The sequence below is a fragment of the Lissotriton vulgaris genome, chromosome 2_1 (assembly GCF_964263255.1).
Source record: "Lissotriton vulgaris chromosome 2_1, aLisVul1.2, whole genome shotgun sequence".
In the NCBI taxonomy this organism is placed as follows: Eukaryota; Metazoa; Chordata; class Amphibia; order Caudata; family Salamandridae; genus Lissotriton; species Lissotriton vulgaris.
The window spans coordinates 997,489,839-997,511,537 of record NC_141687.1 but is presented as its reverse complement, the minus strand read 5'-3'; the positions used below and the strand labels follow the sequence as shown (position 1 = coordinate 997,511,537).

Genomic DNA, 21,699 nt, shown 5'->3' with positions numbered 1-21,699 from the left:
GAAGAGGAATTAATTCCCCAACTTAAAATGTGCCACAGGGCATGTTTGCACACAGATCACCTCAAGCCCCGCCCCCTACCTTCACAACTGTGCAAACACACCCCATAACGTGTTCTAAGTTGGGGGATTAAGTCCCCTTGCATACTGGGGGTCCATGGGGGCCAATTGGCCTGCCAGGAACCTCCAGTATACGCCAGGGGTCTGTGTGGCAGAGAGGTGTAAAAAGGGGCGTGGCCTCATTACAAATCTCTGCAACACAGCACCCTGGCGCATTTGCAGAGGGGGAAATAATTCCCCTTGCATTCTGGGGGTCCCTGGGAGCCAACTAGCACACCAGGAACCTCCAGTATGTGCCAGGGGGGTGCATTGCAAAGAGGTGTAATGAGGCCACGGCCCTTTTTACACCTCTCTGCAGCGCCCCCACCCTGGCGCGTTTGCAGAGGGGGAACTAATTCCTCTTGCATACTGGGGATCCCTGGGGGGCTAACTAGCCCACCAGGAACCTCCAGTATGCACCAGGGGGCTGCGTTGCAGAGAGGTGTAATGAGGCCACTCCCCTCCTATGCCCCCTTAAGGCCCTGGGGACCCCATTCCCCGGGGCCTGCCAATTTTTTATTTTTTTAAATTCAATGGTGCAGGGGGGCTGCGTGGCCCCACTCCTGGGCAACTTATGGCCCCGGGGGACCGTGGGGGGTCTCCAAGCCCCCCCACGGTCCCGTCGCTCCCCGCCTCCTGTGGGAGCCGGCATTGCTTTTCTGCATGGGGAGCAGCTAAGATGCTGCTCCCCATGCAGAAAAACAATACCCTTTTAATTTTGAAAGAGAGAGCAGGTTTCCTGCTCTCTCTTTCAAAAATCAAAGCAGTTTGTTATGGTAGAGTGGGAGCCGCGAGGCTCCCGCCCTACCATACCAAACAGCAGTGTCCCAGGGGTAGGCCTCCGGGGACACTGCAGGAGCCAGACCTGGGGGATGGCGGTCCCCCAGGCCATCAAGGGCTCCAGGAGGGGGGCCGCGAGGCCCCACTCCCACCTGTTAAAAGCCCCGTGAGGTGGTGGTCCCCGGGGCTGGGAGGTCCATGACGGACCCCCCAATTTAAATACTAGTGCCCCGGGGAGGTGGCGGTCTCCGGGGCTGCGGGGCGGCCGTGAGCCCCCCACATACTCAATAATAAAGCCCTGGGAGGTGGCGATCCCCGGGCTTGGGGGGCCTTAGAGGCCCCCACCATACATATCAAAACCCCGGGGGTGGCGGTCCCCGGGGCTGCGGGGGGGGCTGTGAGCCCCCTACATACTTAATAATAAAGCCCCGGGGGTGGAAGTCCCCGGGGCTTGGAGAGCCTTAGAGGCCCCCCACCATACATATCGAAGCCCCGGGGGGTGGAGGTCCCCGGGGATGCGGGGGGTGAGTGCCCCCGCTATCATACTTACTTTTCCCCGGGGGTGGCAGTCCCCGGGGCAGTGTGGGGGGGGATTGGGGCCCCGCCACACTTTTTTTCATAAAGCCCCCGGGATTTGGTCCCCCCGGGGGTTAATTAAAAAAAAAAATCAGACCGTTTTTTTTTCATGGGGTACGCGTACCTACACGTATCCCGCGATTTAAAAAATAATAATAATGTTAGGGCCTTGGGGGTCATTGAGGGACACCCTGAGCAGGCCTAGGGGGTCAGGGTGTTTCTACCCTGCCCCCTTTGCGTGTTTTTCGCTGTTTTTTTGCGCCACAAGATGGCTGCCAACACTTCCTGGTTTGGAGTGTTGACAGCCAATTAACAAAATGCTTGTGCTCTGGAAGTTACGCGTACTGTACACGTACGGTACTTCGACTATAGATATATCTATGATTTTACTTTTGATTTTCTCAGAAACTACTGAACGGATTTACACCATTTAACAAAAAGGGTAATCTGCGAACCGAACTCTACCTTTTTGCCAAATTTGGTGCAAATCTGTTCAGTAGTTCAGGCTGTAGCCAGTCTTAAAGGTCCTATGGAAAATTGCATGGGGAACACACATTTTGGGACCCCTCTTTTTTCTCGGCCCCCGCTTGACGAATCACCCCCAAACTTGCAGGGAAGGAGCGGAGCCGAGCAGGCCATTTTCTTGGAGAATTTCGCGGATTCGTCGACCGGCACCAAAGTTATTCCAAATAGAATGTTGCGGATTTCCTATGGAAACCAGGTCCTAAATATAACTACCTACTGGCGACTGCCAGTAGGTAATTAATAAATAATATATATATATATATATATATATATATATATATATATATATATATATATATATATATATATATATGTATATGTATATATATATATATATACATACACACACACACACACACACACATATACACACACACACACACACCCATACATACACACACACCATGGGAAACTTTTTTAATGGGTAGATAAAGTACAACATACCTATTTTCTGTTTAACTATTCACTCATTCAACTTTATCCTTCATAATGTATCAGTTCAGGACTAAATTCCCCAACATATTCAACAAATGTTATCCATGTCATTTTAAACATATCAGAATTGTTTAATAATACATTTGACTATTGCATTTTCGTATTACACACTTGTAGCATATTAAGCTTATTTCATGTCACTATTCGTTACAAACATGCATAATTTTAATGGTATACCTTTGATGCTGTACCTGAAGTCTTTATGCATCTGTAAAATAATACTATATAAACTTACTCGGAAGGACATTTCAATATTTTCTCCTCCCCAGATTTCCATTTCTTCATCGTAACTTCCAATAAATTCAAAATACTTTTTTGAAATGGAGAAAAGACCTCCTGCAAATGTCGGTGATCTACAAAAGAGACCATTGTAAGGGTTTGCCGTTTTACATCAAATAGAAGGACATTCAGTTTTAAAGAGCGATAACACAGTTTCAGTGGCCTACTTACGCGCAGGGCCACTGGAATGATTCGATTTTGTGGCTGCAGAGTTTTCCACATAATTATGGAGTCGTCACATTTGCCACATAATCATCTACTGCATAATATGTAGATTTTAACAAAAAATACATTTTGTGTCTATTTCAAACCGATAAAAAGTTACTAAAACTGGAGAAAAATGTATTGCTGTGCAGTATAAGGCACTTCACAAAGGTTGCCTGGTAACATTCCAGTTTCTTATTGCTGTATTTTGGTGCTAAACTGGTACTAATGAGCTTAAACATTTAACTAGACAGTGGAAATTGGTAAAAATGTCAAAACAATGAATGACTATCACAAAATATGCTGCATTACAAAATAATAAAATACTATCACAAAATGTGCTGCATTAACTGCATAATTACTTTTTCTTGCCATAGTGGCATTTAGTCTGTTCAGTCTGGTTCTCTCTGGCACTTTCTTATGTAGTCATTCTGGACCAGTGGACCTTGGAACATTCCTCTTTGTAACAAGAACTTTGCTAGGGGTTGGATCTTATCGTCCAATAAGTTGGATCTTATCGTCCAATATCTTTATTGAATGTGGATAATAAGATTTATTCAAAGATTTTGGCCAATCGATTATCCAAAGTTGTATCATCCCCAGTTTCTCCATATCAACATGGGTTTATCCCTAAAAGAGGAACTGTGGATCATATCAATAAAGTAATTACATTGTTTGATATGGCGGCTGTAAATAAACAGAAGTTAGCGCTTTTTGTGTTAGATGCAGAAAAAGCGTTTGACCGTGTGTGTTGGGATTACTTGTGGACGTTAATGGCTAAAAGGGCTGTGGACAGAAATACATTAATGGTATTAAATCTTTATACGTTAAACCTACTGCTAAAATTTCGGCCTTGGGAGCGCTCTCTGATTCTTTAAACATTACTAGAGGGACTCGCCAAGGCTGTCCATTCTCTCTGTTACTATTTGCTTTATACATCAACCCGTTTATAGAACAATTAAGTCAGAATCCCTTAATTCCTCCCTTTATAGTATCTGATTTTTGTTTTTCTGTGTTCGCTTATGCGGATGATATTGTGGTGGTTACAGACAGAGCAGACACTGCTATTCTAGAGATTGAGAGGCTAGCGAAAGAATTCGGAACTATAACTGGTTATAAACTTAATGCATCAAAGACTCAGATTTTATGTTCAGAAGCCATAACCTGGGAGGATGAGAGAGTGGTCGGGGAGGTTACTTACCTTGGGATATTGATCAAAATGAATATGACCGAACTGGTTGATGTGAACTGGAATAATGTATATGATCAAATTAAGGTTTCTCTTGAGAGATGGGAACGTTTATTCTGGACTATCATTGGACGGACTAATGTTATAAAAATGAATGTTTTACCTAAAGTGCTCTATTTGTTCCAGTCAATACCCTTGGAATTTCCAAAACCCAAATTACAGGCTTTACAATCACTATGTGGAAAATTCATTTGGAGCCCTGGGAAACCAAGACGGGCTATGACATTTTTGATGCTACCATTTGAAAGGGGAGGGTTAGGAGTACCTGATTTTTTTCTTTATTATATAGTTTGTTTTTTATTAAGAATGAGAGTGTTGACTACAGGGGAATCAACGGAACTTGTGTACAATCACCCATCAATATTTGAGATTTTGACGGGCCACATGCGAGACAATGTTTTTTTATTGAAATAGATGGTAGTTAATACAAGCAGACCCGATTCAAAGTATTGATAGGAGCCTATAAGGCTTGGAAAAGGATGACTTGTAGCATTGGTATTGGGAAGTTGGCGTATTACACTCCCTTTACCGCATCAAGATTATGGCCTACTATATTTTTGGATGGAATGGCCTTGAAATGGCAAAAAAAGGGGGTGACATGGTTGGGGGATTTTTATTTGGCGGATGGCAAATGCAAATCATTTGTGGAATTAAGTGAGCAGTTTCGCCTACCCAGAAGCTATTTTTTTAAATTTCTACAAATTAGGGATTTTCTTATGAGACAAAAATTAAGCTTACAAAAGCACTAAGTTGTTGAGGGAATAGGTCGCCAGGTCAAGATTGGTACTTTGCACAGAATGCTTGTGGAGGAGAAACCAGACGATTTGGAGAGAATAAGGGGAAAATGGGTTAATACTTTAGGGGATACTGAGGTTGATGTGGAAGATCTCATTTTGCTCTCCAAAGAAGTTTTAATGTCAGCTAATTTAAAGGCACAGTTTTTCAAAACCCTATTTGATTTATATTACACACCACAACGAATGTCAAAATGGGGAGAGGGTTTTGATGGAAAATGTTTTCGGTGTAAAGCCGATCATGCAAATAGCCTACATATTTTCCTTTCTTGTCCTAGATTGATGGGGTTTATAGAACATATTGAAAAATGTATGTCTTTAGTGCTCAATGTTCGCCTGACGATCACTCCCTCTATGTTGATGCTGGGGAAAATTCCTAATGACAACCCTGCTGATGGACTATATCGTTTTCGTTATTTTTTTTTTTTTTACTATGACTGTAGTACGATTATGTATTGCCACAGAGTGGCTTCAGGAAAAACCACCACTATTTCAGCAATGGCGAGCACGAATGTATAAGTTATATAAATTGGAGTGGGGCCTCTTTTCTGTTTCTGGGTCTAGGAAAAGGAAAAAAATCGGACTGAAAATTTGGGGGGCTTTTTCAGATTACTATGAAGATTGAGAATGCCATCTAATTTCAATGAGATCACAATTTTTATTATCTTTTTTTTTATTATCATTACGGATGTTTTGTATATAAAGGATATTATGGTTTTTGTTCTGAATGAAATAAGCCATTCTCTATTTGTATTTTGATGCATTTATGACTTATCATGTATTTATGCAGTCAACCAATTAAATAAAATTAAAAAAAAATTAAAAAAAATTAAAAAAAAGAACTTTGCTAGGGATGCTTAGAATACTTGGAAACTAATGTTAGTGCAGAGCAAGAACATTTTGGACAGTGTGGGAGTGATAGATTGTAGGATCAGGGCATCACAGGGAGGTATGAATGTTAGGTTGGTTATATAGACTTAAGTGGCTCCACTAAATTCTTGGCTCATGTATCTGTTTGGACATTAGTGCTTTCATATGGCGACAGAATTCTTTAGTTGTCTACCAGATCTCATATCAGAACAGTATACAGAAAGAGGCTTTGGATCACCCCCTTCAGCTTCTAGCTACTTTGGCTGATCCTTTTCAGGTATTCGTTTGATGAGCTGGCCATCAGGTTTTGGAGCCTTCCACCACATTTGTAAATGTTTACATTAATTAGCAATACATTTTGAGGTGGTAAAAATGACAAAAAGTATTCTGCCTGCAGTCTGCGTAACACAGCAAGCGACTAACTTTGGATTAAAACTGTTCGGTTAGAACACAACACCTGTCCTACATGTAATTGTTATACATTTCGGGTGTCCAAAATAGCATGCATACAAAGCACGGCGACATGTTACATCTCATATCAAAGGATACGTGCCTGCATGCTAATGATGGTTGGGACCGCATCAAAAGCATTAGTGAATATATCAAATGTAAACCAAGATATATATGAAGGAGGTCTGGTGCAATGCAGAGATACTAGCTAAGATGTTTGACAAAAATTATACTAAACTAACACAAATGAAATAAAGGAAAACAATATATTAAATGAGCATACACTCACTCAAGGTGACAGAACGAAAAGTTAGAAAAACCAGATCCTGAGGACACCACTGGGGTTTCACAAATCAACTGTAAGCAGTGATAGGGTCACATTCGCCATTACATATATGTATTTCAGGGTGGCGAGGGGGAGGGGGACAGGATATATATACTTGGAGTTCTCAAGAGAGGGTTGAGTAGGTGGTTATCTTCGCGTAGATTCCCCAAGAGTGCATCCCATGTCTCAGAAATGGGATATATTCACGGAGACCTTTCACCTCTTCCCTGTGCAGTAATGCGCTCTCCACCCAAGCCCACGCCAACATGGATAGAATCCACGCCAAGGCGGACGAGGGGTCGCTGCTTTATATTTACGGGAGATCAACCATTTTACCAAAAGAAGGGCTGGGTCTGCGAACTGTATTGCTGCTCTGTATTTTTTGGGGCAACGGCCGAGTCCCAAAACATGCATACTTCCTAAGTGCAATTCAGAAAATGTGCCGGCACAGCGTGTCGATTGTCCAGTAACATCCCTGATGAAATCAATGGTTTATCGTGCTGGGAGTTAAAGAAGTTCTGTGTATGGTATAGAATTACATTAATTTAAAACAGGCATTTCGGGACACCAAGGAATGGTAAGTTAAGATAGTTTGCCTCTCGCTATCTGTACAAGCCCTCCAAGATCTGCCTCCCACTGTCCACTCAGTGAGGTGAAGGGAACGGCCGTATGCGTGAGTAAGGCACCAGCCAGTCACCTGGTCTGATGGCTACCCGTGCCTAAGATATGCAGGTATTGAATAGCAAGGTGTTGTGAGGGTTCCAGTTGTACCTCTCTCCATGACTAGCTTGTACAAAAGGGGGTGCTGATGGACAGAGCATCTGAATCAATCAAACACTCACTCAATTCAAGCAAGCCGGGCTGAAGACGGATGGAATGCCAGAAACCGGTCCTCGGAAGCTTGTTTCCGGTCCAGGGAAGACATGGCTTGGCAGTTCGGGCTAGACTGTTCCCATGAGGCACAGGGTCAGACTAATTTGCATATAGCCATGTCTGAACTGGGGTGGCAGAGTGGGCTAAAGAACGGTGATGGATTAAACCCAGAACTCTTGACTGGGTGTGAGTGTTTGATTGATTCAGATGCTCCATCCATCACCACCCCCTTTTGTACCGCTTTTGGCCGCCATAAGTGTGGCAGGGTATGCTCAGACGTGAGTCCCTTGCTCACTTTGCCACTGGATTCAAGCAAGCCGGGCTGAAGACGGCTGGAATGCCAGAAACCGGTCCTCGGAAGCTTGTTTCCGGTCCAGGGAAGACATGGCTTGGCAGTTCGGGCGGGACTGTTCCCATGAGGCACAGGGTCAGACTTATTTGCATATAGCCATGTCTGAACTGGGGTGGCAGAGTGGGCTAAAGAACGGTGATGGATTAAACCCAGATCTCTTGACTGGGTGTGAGTGTTTGATTGATTCAGATGCTCCATCCATCACCACCCCCTTTTGTACCGCTTTTGGCCGCCATAAGTGTGGCAGGGTATGCTCAGACGTGAGTCCCTTGCTCACTTTGCCACTGGATTCAAGCAAGCCGGGCTGAAGACGGCTGGAATGCCAAAAACCGGTCCTCGGAAGCTTGTTTCCGGTCCAGGGAAGACATGGCTTGGCAGTTCGGGCGGGACTGTTCCCATGAGGCACAGGGTCAGACTGATTTGCATATAGCCATGTCTGAACTGGGGTGGCAGAGTGGGCTAAAGAACGGTGATGTATTAAACCCAGATCTCTTGACTGGGTGTGAGTGTTTGATTGATTCAGATGCTCCGTCCATCACCACCCCCTTTTGTACCGCTTTTGGCCGCCATAAGTGTGGCAGGGTATGCTCAGACGTGAGTCCCTTGCTCCCTTTGCCACTGGATTCAAGCAAGCCGGGCTGAAGACGGCTGGAATGCCAGAAACCGGTCCTCGGAAGCTTGTTTCCGTTCCAGGGAAGACATGGCTTGGCAGTTCGGGCTGGACTGTTCCCATGAGGCACAGGGTCAGACTGATTTGCATATAGCCATGTCTGAACTGGGAGGGCAGAGTGGGCTAAAGAACGGTGATGGATTAAACCCAGATCTCTTGACTGGGTATGACTGTTTGATTGATTCAGATGCTCCGTCCATCACCACCCCCTTTTGTACAGTCCATGACTAGCTTAGCACTCCAATAAAAGAAACGTGCAACAGAAATTGGCCCGGAAGTTCAAAGTCGCTCAATAGGTCCGCTATGGATAGGAGGATTCGATCACAATATAAGTCACCCAAACAGTGTAATCCTGCCACATGCCATGGCGTTAATTCCCTAAAGGAAGTAGACACGTGCCATACCCAGGAGTGGTAATTCTGGGGCGTGAGGTTGAAGTGTTCGAGTAATAAATAGGGCCCTACGAAACCATCAATAAGCAACCTGGAGGAGAGATGTACTCTGCAGTGATGCCCTAACAAAAGGAATGGAAAATGTTAAGTAACTAATCCAAGTCCCAATGGTTAAGGAGCATCCTGTATCTGCTAGACTGTAACCCGCAAACCAGCGTGCCACTCACTGTAATTGGAAGGCCAGCCAGATAATAATTTTCAAGGTTTGAGAAGCGCCGCTCTGTGACGTGTATTGTGCCAGATAAGATTACCCATCAGAAGTTCCACAGAACGCAAGTAGGCCGGTGCATAAAGAGAGGAAGGTTGACAAAGTAATGAGTATTTGCAAAATCACCACCTTCCTGCCTTTGATAGTGGCAGAGTTCGCCAGAATGAAACGTGCCTGCAACGCAGTGACAGCAGGAACCAGATTTATTGCTGTTAACTCAGAGCCCGGAAATTGCAGCAAAGTCCACTAGCAATATTTAAATATTATGAGTTCTGGAACTAACATTGTTAAGGTAAAGCAACATCTGTGTAAAGGGAGACTGAGTGTGTACCGTTTCCCAGGGGCATCTGCCAATGTTGGCCCTAGGTAAGCAAAATATTTGCCAAAGGTTCTAGTGCCGAAGAAAACAAGAGGAGGGGCAATGGGCATCCCTGGCAGGTGTTCTTTTGTATCGCTATGGGATCTGAGACATGACATCCAAATTTAACTCTGGCCGTGGGATTGGTGTACAGTAATTTAACCAGTTGGAAGAAGCGGGTCATATTCTGTACCATGCAAGTACCTCAAAGTAGAAGGGCCATTCAAGGGAATCAAAAGCTTTGTGTAATTCAAAACAAGGCAACCCGAATGAGGATACTGCTGTGGGGCATGTGCAAGTGCCCGGAAGAAATGGCATAGATTCAGAGAGGTTTTTCTGGCAGGTACAAAACTATTTTGGTGCACCAACTGTGGAACTAATGGGGCCGGGCAATCCATACAAATCTTTGCCGGGATTTAGTAATCGGTATTTAACTGTGCAAGGGGTCTGTAGGACTCCAGAGCAAGTGTATCGGTTTCCAGTTTAGGCAACCAGATAAGTAATGCGTCACTCAGTGTAGTTGGCAGTGTAATACAACGTTTTCAGATCGGTGCCAACAACGGTAAATTAAGTTAGGAACCTAAATATACCAGGACAGCATGGAGAGCACACAAAAGATTTAGAACACAATAACAAAGACAGTTAAGTCGGTAAACATACCACAAATGACATTTGAATGAAAAGGTAATATCAAGCAAATAAAACACGCATAGTCAAAGATGCACTGTGTTAACCCCATCACTGCGGCGGCTATTCCGCCGCAGTGCTAAGGGGGGGGGGGGGGGCACGCGGCGCGCCCATGCTGGTGACGGAACCGCTCCGTCACCAGCCGCGGTCGCGCTGTGCTCATGACAGAGAGGTTCCGTCATGGCCCCGCCTTCTCAATGGAACGCTCAGCGCAGGCGCAGAATCCGCACCGCACAGGCGTGCCGAGCGGGCCGTGACGGAACCGCTCCGTCATCAGCACAGCGCGACCGCGGCTGATGACCGAGTGGTTCCGTCACCTGCAGGGGAGGGGTTAAAGGATATCGTTGGATGCTTGGGGAGTCACCATGGGCATTTCATCAGTGCTCGGGGAAACAATGTCAGTGAAGGACCAGGTTTTAGAACCTAGCGGCGCCAGGGAAAACGCCAGATGCCTTCGACTTCCCCTGCCTCGGCAAACAGAGACACGGGACGCTTCTTGATGACGTCAAAGACCAAAGTTTATTGGCTGCAACCAGGAACAGAGGTCTACGAAGCACAACACGGGTGGTTCGCTAGAGACTGCACAAATTCAATGAGCGGAGCATGGTCTTTTATGCCAAAAATCACATTCCAAAGGTGGCATCTGTGACATACAAACTAGCCAATCACATGGTGACATTTCAAACATATCGCATGATGACAATCCCACTTTCCGTTGTCCAGCCCACCGGAAATGACCAAGCAAATTCCAATTTCTTGTTCGGTCAGGCCGGACAAACCCATCATAAAACCTCAACCCAAATCAGTAATCATGTCGTAAAGGAAGGAGCAGAAACAGATTTGGAAGCAAGATAGAAAGGTGGGTGCAGTGTACTGTAAACTCCGGCACGTCCTGCTCTTTGATCTTTATCTGACCAGCTGCTTAACAAGGAACTGGCTCAGCGAGGTCAGCCTCGGGCAAGGGAGTTAGTTCGGCCAGGTCATTCAGAAGTCAGCTAAGGTGTACGTGTCCCAAAGACTTGTTCAGCCGTAGTCATCGGCCTATGTGAGGGCAACCACACAAAATGGCTGCCACACACAAAATGGAACCCGAAGGTTCAAACGAAATCCCTAAATACATAGTATTCTCATTGATCAATTAATGCGAAAACACTCGTACATACCGCACTCGTAATTTGCGGTTTGCTCACACCAAAATCGTCTATTTCCGACGACCTTTATTGAACGGGTTCGGAACCACCAAACCAGACCCTCAAACTACGGAACTACAGACCTCCTTTTGCCCTTACATAGGCAACAAACCCAAACTCATGTCAGTCTGAATCTGGATCTATATTCATCAAATCATTAATATGTTGCTGTAGCATCATCCTAGTACTTAGTACCTCTCTCTGGACAGGTCTCCTTGTACACGAAGTAGCACAAAGCCCACAAATAGCAGGAGCACACTGTACACAGAGACAGAACAGGAAAAGGATAGCTAAGACCATCCCAATGACCATCAAAATCTTCCATTCCCAAGTGGATATCAATTCCCATAACCATCAACGACCAATCTCCTTTATCCAAGTGGATAGAATCGGAGATCTTATGTAGCTTGGAAATGGCCTGGAAGACTGACAGAGCGTTGTCTGGAATGAAAACGCAGCAGCTCGGTTGAATCAGTTTATATACTCCACCTCAGTCTGCAAGTATGACATCAAGAGCAACTCTATTCTGGAGTGTCATAAGTCTATCCGACTGGAGCTCAGTAGTCAAGTTACTAAGGGCACCGGCAGTTTCGACTATGGTGGACTCAACCACTCTTGTCAACTGGCGAATATTCCTGCTGTTAGCCATCGGTCCCCAGAACGGCAGAAAACCCTTAAAGAAATCTCCCAACTCTTGCCCTGCAGTGTCTTCCTGACTGAAGACACCTCTAGCAACTCTCGTCTTATGGTAATCTGCCACAGCTGTAAAAGTGGGAGGCAACAGGAAGGAAACAAAACATGTGCCCGAAAAGTCGGGGGGCAACCATGTATATGCTTTGTCGTAGCAGACAAAGTAAGTACCCTTAGCAGCTAGGAATGCTGGGGAAGTCTGAGACGTAAATACGTAGGTGTCAGTACAACCGCTCTTCCCTAGCTGAACTCTCGGATTCTTGCCATTACCCTGCAGACAATAGCGACCCTGATGGGGCACTATCCAAATCGGTGGAGAACTTTTAGCTCGCTGGTTAACACTCAGACTAACTCCATATCCAGTAACGTCCCAACCACTATATGGTTGCTTCTCATCTTTCGGAATAGTTTCAACTGCATTAGTCCCTTTAACCATGTCGACTATACCTCTAGCTTCAGCACTATTCTTCGGATTGTCTTTCGGTGAACGTAGGGGATAGACACTATGGGCATAGATAAACATCGTTCTATAAGCCCAAATAGAACCATTTAAGCTAAAAGGCAAAACCAAGTACGGAATACCTTTATCGGTCGTATGGGGCATTAGACCACAAATCCAACAATTCGTTGTATTCATCACTAACTGGTGTTGGTGTAAAAGCTGAATAAAGGAATTATTGGCAAATTCCAGTCGTCTAACTACCTCATGTTCAGGAAAAGGATGAAAAGAATGAGAAGAAATAGTAGGTGTAGGTGTAGGTTGCACAGTAGGAATAAACGTCACTTTAAAAGAGAATGTCACATAACCAATTAAAAATATCATTAAACTCAATAGCAAAAACAAACATGGTATTAAAAATCTTTTCTGTGTGATTAGCTTGCATATCGTATTCTTAAAATTCATTGTCCTTACAGGTCTCTCCAACTCTAAGCAATCCATCCTAACTAAATATGCTGCTCGCGATGGTAGGGTGTTTTATGCTAAGGAATGCCTCTGTCAACCCAGGGCAACTCCCTTAGGCCAACCAGAACCTTCGACCTAGTGTCTCAGGCTTGCACTCCAAAGACTTGGCACCGCGTCCCTACAGCTGAACCCGGATGGCGGTTCGAAAAACAAAAATGAGTAGATCCTCGGTGGAGAGATAACCTGCAAACAGAAAAATCATACAAAAAAAACTTCATTTGTTTTTTATTAGTCCCACGACTCTTGGTCGCAAATTATAACGATCTTTTCCAGGCAATGTTTGATCTTTGAACAAGAGTTCAGGCTCAGTAGTATTCAATCGATTCAAAGGAGGCACAGCTTCTTGCAAGAGATCGTCACTTTCTTTCTCAGAGTTTGTTCCAATCAGACGGGCATCGCTGAATGGCAAAAATCGTGGCACAGTTTCTGTTTCAGAGTCTGGGAGTCCTTCCTGGACCCACCGGTCGTACGGTAAGGGCAATGGTGCCCGCTTGCAATGTACGCCGTGGATCCAGTGTTTCTTGCCTTGCACTCGAACTGCAGAACGTGTAGCAGGAGGACTAGATGTGGTCCTGTCCAATGGGGATGATCATTCTTGTTCCGCTGGAAGTTTTTAGTGAGAACCCAGTCACCGGGTTTGATGGCGTGACCTGGATCCTCAGAAGTTCGTGGCAAACTTTCATGAACCTGTTGGTGTAAAACACGCAGTTTAGCCGTCAGTTCATGCAAGTAATCAAGCAACACAGGATACTCGAGGTCACTAAACTTTGTTGGTCTTGGTACGCCCCAAATATTCGCCGGGCGACCAATCACAACCTCATACGGACTCAAACCCATTCACGAATGCACAGTCATTCTTGTGGACAGGAGCGCTAAAGGCATAGCATCTGGCCGCTGTAAACCAGTGCTCGCTTGGATTTTGGCTACTTTTAACTTCAAAGTGCCATTATAGCACTCTACTAAACCAGCTGATTGGGGGTGATTTGCAGCGTGGAACTTCTGCCGAATTCCTAATCCCTCACATACTCTCTGCATTGCTTGACCCACAAATTCACTCCCATTGTCACTCCAGATAATTCTCGGCAAACCAAACCTCGGGAAAAATTCTTTGATTAGGGCTTTCGCTGTGGACAAGGCAGTATTGTCCTTCAAATGGTAAGCTTCCACCCATCTAGAAAAGGAGCAAACAACCACCAAAACATATTTCAGGTTGTTGCACCTCTCCATGTGGATGAAATCTAGCTGCAAAGCCTCGAACGGATACGTAGGAGGAGCAAAATGACCAGCTGGTGTTGGAGTTCCCTTACCAGGATTGTACATCAAACACACCATACAGTTCTTAACAAAATTCCTGGCACATTTGGGAATTCCCACATTCTGCCAAACCGGAGCCAACAACTTACAAATCCCTTTCACGCTGATATGTGCCATCCCATGAGCCATTGTAACAACTGGAAGCACATACGCTTCAGGCAACAACCATCTTTGATGCTCGGACAAATCAGTCCAACAACCATTCGAATCCAATCTACCCTTACTTTCTCTCCAGTCATTCAACTCTTTCTCTGTAGCTTCAGCTTGGATGGATTTCACACTTTCAAACGTATCTTCACACATACATTTCTCTGGAACCCATCTCGCCTGACCTGCATCATACATTCGGCTCATCACATTTCTCGCAGTTTCTTTCGCAAATTCATCCGCAAACGCATTTCCGCGACCAACATCATCCGTAACTTTCTTATGGGCACTGCATTTCACAATCGCTACTTGCAACGGCAAAGTAAGTGATTCAAGAAGTTCATTCACCAACTGCCCATGTTGGATCTTCGTTCCATGCGAAGTCAAGAACCCACGTTCACGCCACAAACGTCCAAAGCTATGAGCCACACCAAACGCATACTGGCTGTCAGAATACACATTCACTCGTTTTCTTTTCACCAACACAAATGCTCTCGTTAATGCAATCAACTCTGCTGCTTGCGCTGAATTATATGGTATAAGTTCAGCTTCAACAACCGTATGCAAAGTCGTAACAGCATATGCCACAGTCGTATCACCATTCGGCAACTTAAAACACGAACCATCAACCCGCAAAGTACCATCACATTCTGGAAGAGGAGTATCCCTAAGGTCTATTCTTCCTTTCGTTTCTTCCTCAGTTCTCAGAAAGCAATCATTTTGTTCTTCACTATCATCTGTCTCAACTGAAATTGGCATCAACGTGGCTGGATTCAACCTGTTGCATTTTTTAATGTGCACATGACTCGCTAACAAGGTCAACTCGTAACCCGACAACCGAGCACTAGTTAAGTGCTGTGTCTTGGTACGGTTCAACAAGATATCCACTGCATGTGGAACCATTACGATTAACGTGTTGTCCATAACCAAACCAGCAGACTGTCGAATTGAAACAGTCGCTGCCGCTGTAGCTCTCAAGCAACTCGGTAACGCTCTAGCTACCGGATCTAAAGTCGACAAAAAGTACGCACATGGACGTTGCTTATCGCCAAACTGCTGAGTCAACACTGACAATGCACATCCCTCTCTCTCGTGGACATAGAATGTGAAAGGCTTACTGTAGTCGGGAGTACCCAACACAGGAGCCGAACACAACGCATTGCGTAATTCGGAAAAGCTTTTCTGACATTCGTAAGTCCAAGGAATAGGATTCGGAGTATCCTTAACAGTAAGAGCTAGCAAAGGCTTCGCCAACAAAGAAAAATTAGGGATCCACTGTCTAGAGTACAACGTAATACCCAAAAACGCACGTACTTCTCTGTGTGTTGTAGGAACACTCATTTTCTCAATAGCTTGAATTCTTTCTGGGGTCAGTTTCCTTCCCTCCTTCGATAAGATGTGACCTAAGTAGGTTACTTCTTGTCGACAATATTGCAACTTGGAGAGAGAAACTTTGTGATGAAAATCAGACAAGTGGCGTATCAACGACAAGGTGGATTCCCTACAAATCTCTTCATTGTCAGCGGCGACTAGCAAATCATCAACATATTGAATAAGGGCAGCACCATCAGGTAAAACCAACAGATCAAGTTGTGTTTTCAAAGCTTTACTATAGATCGATGGACTCTCGCAATAGCCTTGAGGAGCGCGCTTAAAGCGGAAACTTTGTCCTCCTAAAGAGAATCCAAAGATATCTCTACTTTCCACGGCAATCGGGATGCTGAAGAAAGCATTCTTCAAGTCAATCACCGAAAACCATGTGGCTGTAGCCGGAATAAGAGTCAACAAAGCAGTAATATCAGGTACAACAGGAAACTGTGGAACAACAACCTTGTTCCCTTCACGAAGATCGATCACAAACCTATATACAGAAGGCTGTGAAGAATCTGTTCTCTTCAGAACAGGCAAAATGGGGCTATTACACACATTACCTCTCGTTTCCTCAATCACACCCTTTTCGATCAGATCATCGATAATCGCCAAAAGTGCTCGCTCGCCATCACTCTAAGTACGGTACTGTGGAATGCGCGGTAACCTAGCATTCGCCTTCAGCGTCACAACATATGGAGGAATCTCTAAAAGACCTACATAATTCGGACCAACAGCCCACAACGAATCTGGTAAAGAAGACAATTCAGGTGGAAGTCTGTCTTTCGATATGTACATTGGAGAGATCACTCTCTCACCCAACGTAAGATGTACTCCTGACGGAGAACAATACAACGTGGCATACAATCTCTTCAATAAATCCAATCCCAACAAGTTCTCACCACAACCTGTAGTCAAAATGAGGGGTGCTTCAAACTTACGAGGTCCAACAGAAAGAGACAACGGAGCACAAATCGGATTTGTAACCGGGGCGCCAGAAAAACCTACAGAAACGTTCTCAAAGCCGGACAAAGGTGCGCCAGGGAGTTTAGAGTGTATTATAGAACTCTTCGTAGCACCAGTATCTAACAGAAAAGGCTCTGGCACACCTGATGCAATCACTTCAACATAAGGTCCACTCTGATCTACTGGAACTGAAACAACTCCCTCTCTTTGTCCATGGCTGTCCTAGCAATCATTACCATCCATATCCTCACCTTCGACCTAATAATCATCCGTATAGTACTGTGCTGTCCTACCAGAGGAACCCTGCTGTTGATCAAAACTGTTCATTGAATTCTGTGGAGGCAAAGAACGTCCATTCTGTCCTCGACCTCTACCTCTAGCCGCTTGTTGAGCACCTCGACCTCTTACACCAGAAGCACCATTTGTGCGTTGTAACAAAACCGGACAACTATTCTTAAAATGGCCCTCTTCTTTACAATACGCACACTGATTAGGCCCATATGGAAAACGCTGTCGAGAAGACTCGTTCCTTTGAGAGTTTCTCGAATATTGCTGATTCTGCTGATAATCGCGTTGATTATTAGGACGGGGTGGATAAGCTTGTTGCAGAAGAACTTTAGTCTTCAATTCCTTAGTCTTCTTATCCGCTTTCTCTAACTCATCTTTCCGCCTATTTTCGTAGTACTGGGCTGTAGCTAAAATCTGCGCTGACGTGGAAACAGCCCAAGCACTCTCAGAATCTTTCAACTTAGTGCACAATTCGGGAAGAAGATTATGTACGAATTTGTCGACGAACAATCTCTGGCCACCCTCAGTAGCCATATCCTGACCACTATGATCCACAAAGGTCTCTTCAAACCGCGTGAAAAAGTCAGACACCGTCTCGTCTTTCTTCTGCTTACAAGCAGACAACTTGTCCCAATTAACACGCACTTCAGGCATCAAAGTCTTCATATAATTAATTATCATACCAGGGAGTTGAGTAATGAGATCTTCAGGCTTAGCACCTCCAACCTGTCTATCATTCGCAGCACTAATATTAACCCATGTATCACCCAATTCTTGGTCATGATCCGTATGTCGAATCGTACTCCAAATGGGCTGTGGGACAACATTTCCAAACAACATATCTATGTCTGCTAAATTCATGATGCACAAACCCACAGTCTGAGTGAGCTCTTTGTAACATCCTGCTGGATTTTTGCGCGGATCAGGTAAAGACGGGTTGATTGCCAAAACTTCAACACGCTTCCAAGGAACATGTACCCATACTCGCTGAACGTGTGCAACAACAGCTGGATTAGCATTAGGATCAGCAGGTCTCCAAACTGGAGGAACCTCACGCATCGAATATTGACGCACTTGTCTCCTAACTGACGACTCAGGTTCAAACTATCGCTCAGAAGGAGTGTCGCTACGAAACGACAAGATAGTCGCAACTGCTCTTCCAACATCACTCGGACCCACAACGGTCCCTTTCGCAAATTCAAAACGTATTCGATAGAACTCATCAGGAGCTTTACCTACTTCCTCAACCCATTGTTCATGGGAGGAACACACACATCATCTCAAAGACGTACCGCTGCTTTGGTGCTTCCCATTGAAGGAAGACATCCATAACACCCTCAAGATCATACTGAGAAGCGTACGTAATCCACTTACACGCCAAATGATCCAAAACTGTACGTTCATTTGTATCAGGCAACTGACTACGTGATTGTCTACGCTCACTAACCGGAGACATACCCAATTGTCCCAACAAAGGAGAAAGGAAACCAGAAAAAGCAGCAGTCATTCTCTGTCTAGCAGAAGGAGAAGATGAAAGAATAAGAGAAGACGGAACAATAGTAGAAGAATCCAAAGTCGGAACAGAAGGAGTATTATAGATAGGCGTAGGAGTAGCAGACGAAAGAGGAGGCCAAGTTGGCGGCCCCTGAGGAAGCTGCGCCAAAGGAACAGCAGCCAACGGAAGAGGAGCTGGCAGTGGAGGAATTGCAGGTGGCACAACAACCGGAGGTTGCACAACTACAACTGGTGGCGGTGGTGCCGTAGCATTCTGTGCATAAGGGGGTGGCGAACTCAATAGATGCGACATTAAAGGATCTTTCGCAAGATCTTTTTCTTCCTGCTCTGTACGCGGCAAAACTGGGTAGCATTTGTCTACCGCTAACTTCCTAACCCTAAGCATCTGCTCGCTCTCTTGCTCTTCCTCATTATCCCTATACGCTATAGCAGCTTGCACCATTGACAAACCTCGTTCTCGTTTATTCTTCTTCGCTAATTTAATTTCTTTCTGTTTAGCCTCTTTGCGCCATATGCAAAAAGAGTCAAACATTGCCGGCCAGGCTTTCTTCTTGAACAGTTTAACTTCGAGATTATCTAGAATCTCAGTTTCAAAACTGCCATAACGGGGCCACTGTAGGACACCGTCCTTCCTTGTATATTTGACCCAGATATCATTATAACTATTGGGGCCCACACCATGCTTCACATAGAGATCATATGTAGGAGTTCCAATCGGAGGAACCGGACACGAATCCTCTAACGGGAATCCTTAGAACAACCACAACTAAATATCTTTCCAAGTCTGCTAAAACCAGGCATCGTGCGCACTAGTCTAGCTTCAAACTTCAATAGAAATCTCAAAATGATAGCCTCGTGAATACACGAGTCCCTTGGCTTTGGGGCCTGCAGGTACCAAATCAAAGCGATCCACTAAAGGATACCAAAACAAACTAAGAACTGGGAGACGCTCCACTCATACTTAACTGAAATGTCGATGGCGTCACCAGAAGACCCGTCTATCGTCTCGCTCTACAAATCGTCTATGGCTCCAAGACAGGGCGACAGTCAGGGCAGCAGTCCTTCGTAGCCGTCGGAAAGCGGGGAACTTCGCAGCAAAGACTTTCGGACCACAACGACATACAGGGGTCAATGAAGTGGCTGGCCTTCCTCCAGAATTTCCACACGAAGCTCTCCACGATCTTCGGGCTTGGACCGGTACCGCTGAAGTCGCCCCACGTTGGGCGCCAACTGAAGGACCAGTTTTAGAACCTAGCGGCGCCAGGGAAAACGCCCGATGCCTTCGAGTTCCCCTGCCTCGGCAAACAGAGACACAGGACGCTTCTTGATGGCGTCAAAGACCAAAGTTTATTGGCTGCAACCAGGAACAGAGGTCTACGAAGCACAACACGGGTGGTTCGCTAGAGACTGCACAAATTCAATGAGCGGAGCATGGTCTTTTATGCCAAAAATCACATTCCAAAGGTGGTATCTGTTACATACACACTAGCCAATCACATGGTGACATTTCAAACATATTGCATGACGACAATCTCACTTTCCGTTGTCCAGCCCACCAGAAATGACCAAGCAAATTCCAATTTCTTGTTCGGTCAGGCCGGACAAACCCATCATAAAACCTCAACCCAAATCAGCATGTTGTAAAGGAAGGAGCAGAAACAGATTTGGAAGCAAGATAGAAAGGTGGGTACAGTGTACTGTAAACTCCGGCACGTCCTGCTCTTTGATCTTTATCTGACCAGCTGCTTAACAAGGAACTGGCTCAGCGAGGTCAGCCTCGGGCAAGGGAGTCAGTCAGCCAGGTCAATCAGAAGTCAGCTAAGGTGCTCGTGTCCCAAAGACTTGTTCAGCCGTAGTCATCGGCCTATGTGAGGGCAACCACACAAAATGGCTGCCACACACAAAATGGAACCCGAAGGTTCAAACGAAATCCCTAAATACATAGTGTTCTCATTGATCAATTAATGCGAAAACACTCGTACATACCGCACTCGTGATTTGCGGTCTGCTGACACCAAAATCGTCTATTTCCGACGACCTTTATTGAACGGGTTCGGAACCACCAAACCAGACCCTCAAACTACGGAACTACAGAAGATGTGAGCGAGTGGTCGTCTCCTGAGGTACGGAGTCTGTCTTCGTCCGGACTGTAGTGTGGTCACGAAAGTCGATCGCCTTCTGCAGCGCCTTACAGTGTTCCTCAATGTCTTTCTCCAGGTTCGGGGAGCTGAGCAATGGACGCTGTGCACGTTTCTTGCATTTCTTTCCTACAGGCGAGGTTTGTTTCAAGCCCTGCTATTCCATGATTTAACATCCAGAACCAAGCATCCTTGGGGTCATTGAAGAATGATATTGTACCATAAACATGGTGACCCAATGTTCTTTGATGAGAAACTGCCCTTCGGTGAGGAGTTGCAAATAGAAGTGCTTGGGTTTTGAACTTCCCATTTATTGCCTCCCTTTAGTAGAGTGATTTTACTCTGACTGAGTAAAAATATACTGTCGATTCTACTTCAGTGTGCTCAGTTGAGCCTCGCTCTGAACAAGGGACAGGAAGCCACGCATGTTCGTGATGCCCAGTGCATATGCACCAACACTAATGGACTTGATAGGGCTTTTGGGGAATATGGGGTCCGGCACAGACCACGGACACCGAAATAGTGTGAAAAAGGCTGCTATATGGAAACAGGTGCACATCACAATTACAAGGCCCTTGGCCTAAATGCCTTACAAAACTACAACCTCACTATACAAGCTGTTACCTATATTACGCTACCCCCACCCGTAATGTTCCCTGACACAACATTTAAAACCTGCAATACAATACCACCTACTGTCACCTTTTAGCCTTTGACCTTTACCCTTGGTGTGACCTTTTAACCTTTGCCTTTGACCTTTACCCTTTTACCTTTGCCCTTTCAACCTTAACCTTTACGACTATTAACCTGTCACTAACCTAACTTCCTAAAGCACCTTAAAGATCCTACCTCATGAACCTGTCTACCCGTTCCCTT

General features: G+C 45.2%; 1 protein-coding gene across 1 annotated transcript in view; it reads right to left on the bottom strand.

The window, feature by feature from the left end:
* The window catches only part of GALNT3 (polypeptide N-acetylgalactosaminyltransferase 3), a 465,357-nt gene that overhangs the window by 239,723 nt on the left and 203,935 nt on the right, over positions 1-21,699 (bottom strand). Inside the window, exon 6 of the mRNA XM_086956590.1 lies at positions 2,708-2,825. Coding sequence (XP_086812716.1) covers positions 2,708-2,825 — 118 coding nt within the window. The remainder of the gene's footprint in view (positions 1-2,707; positions 2,826-21,699) is intronic.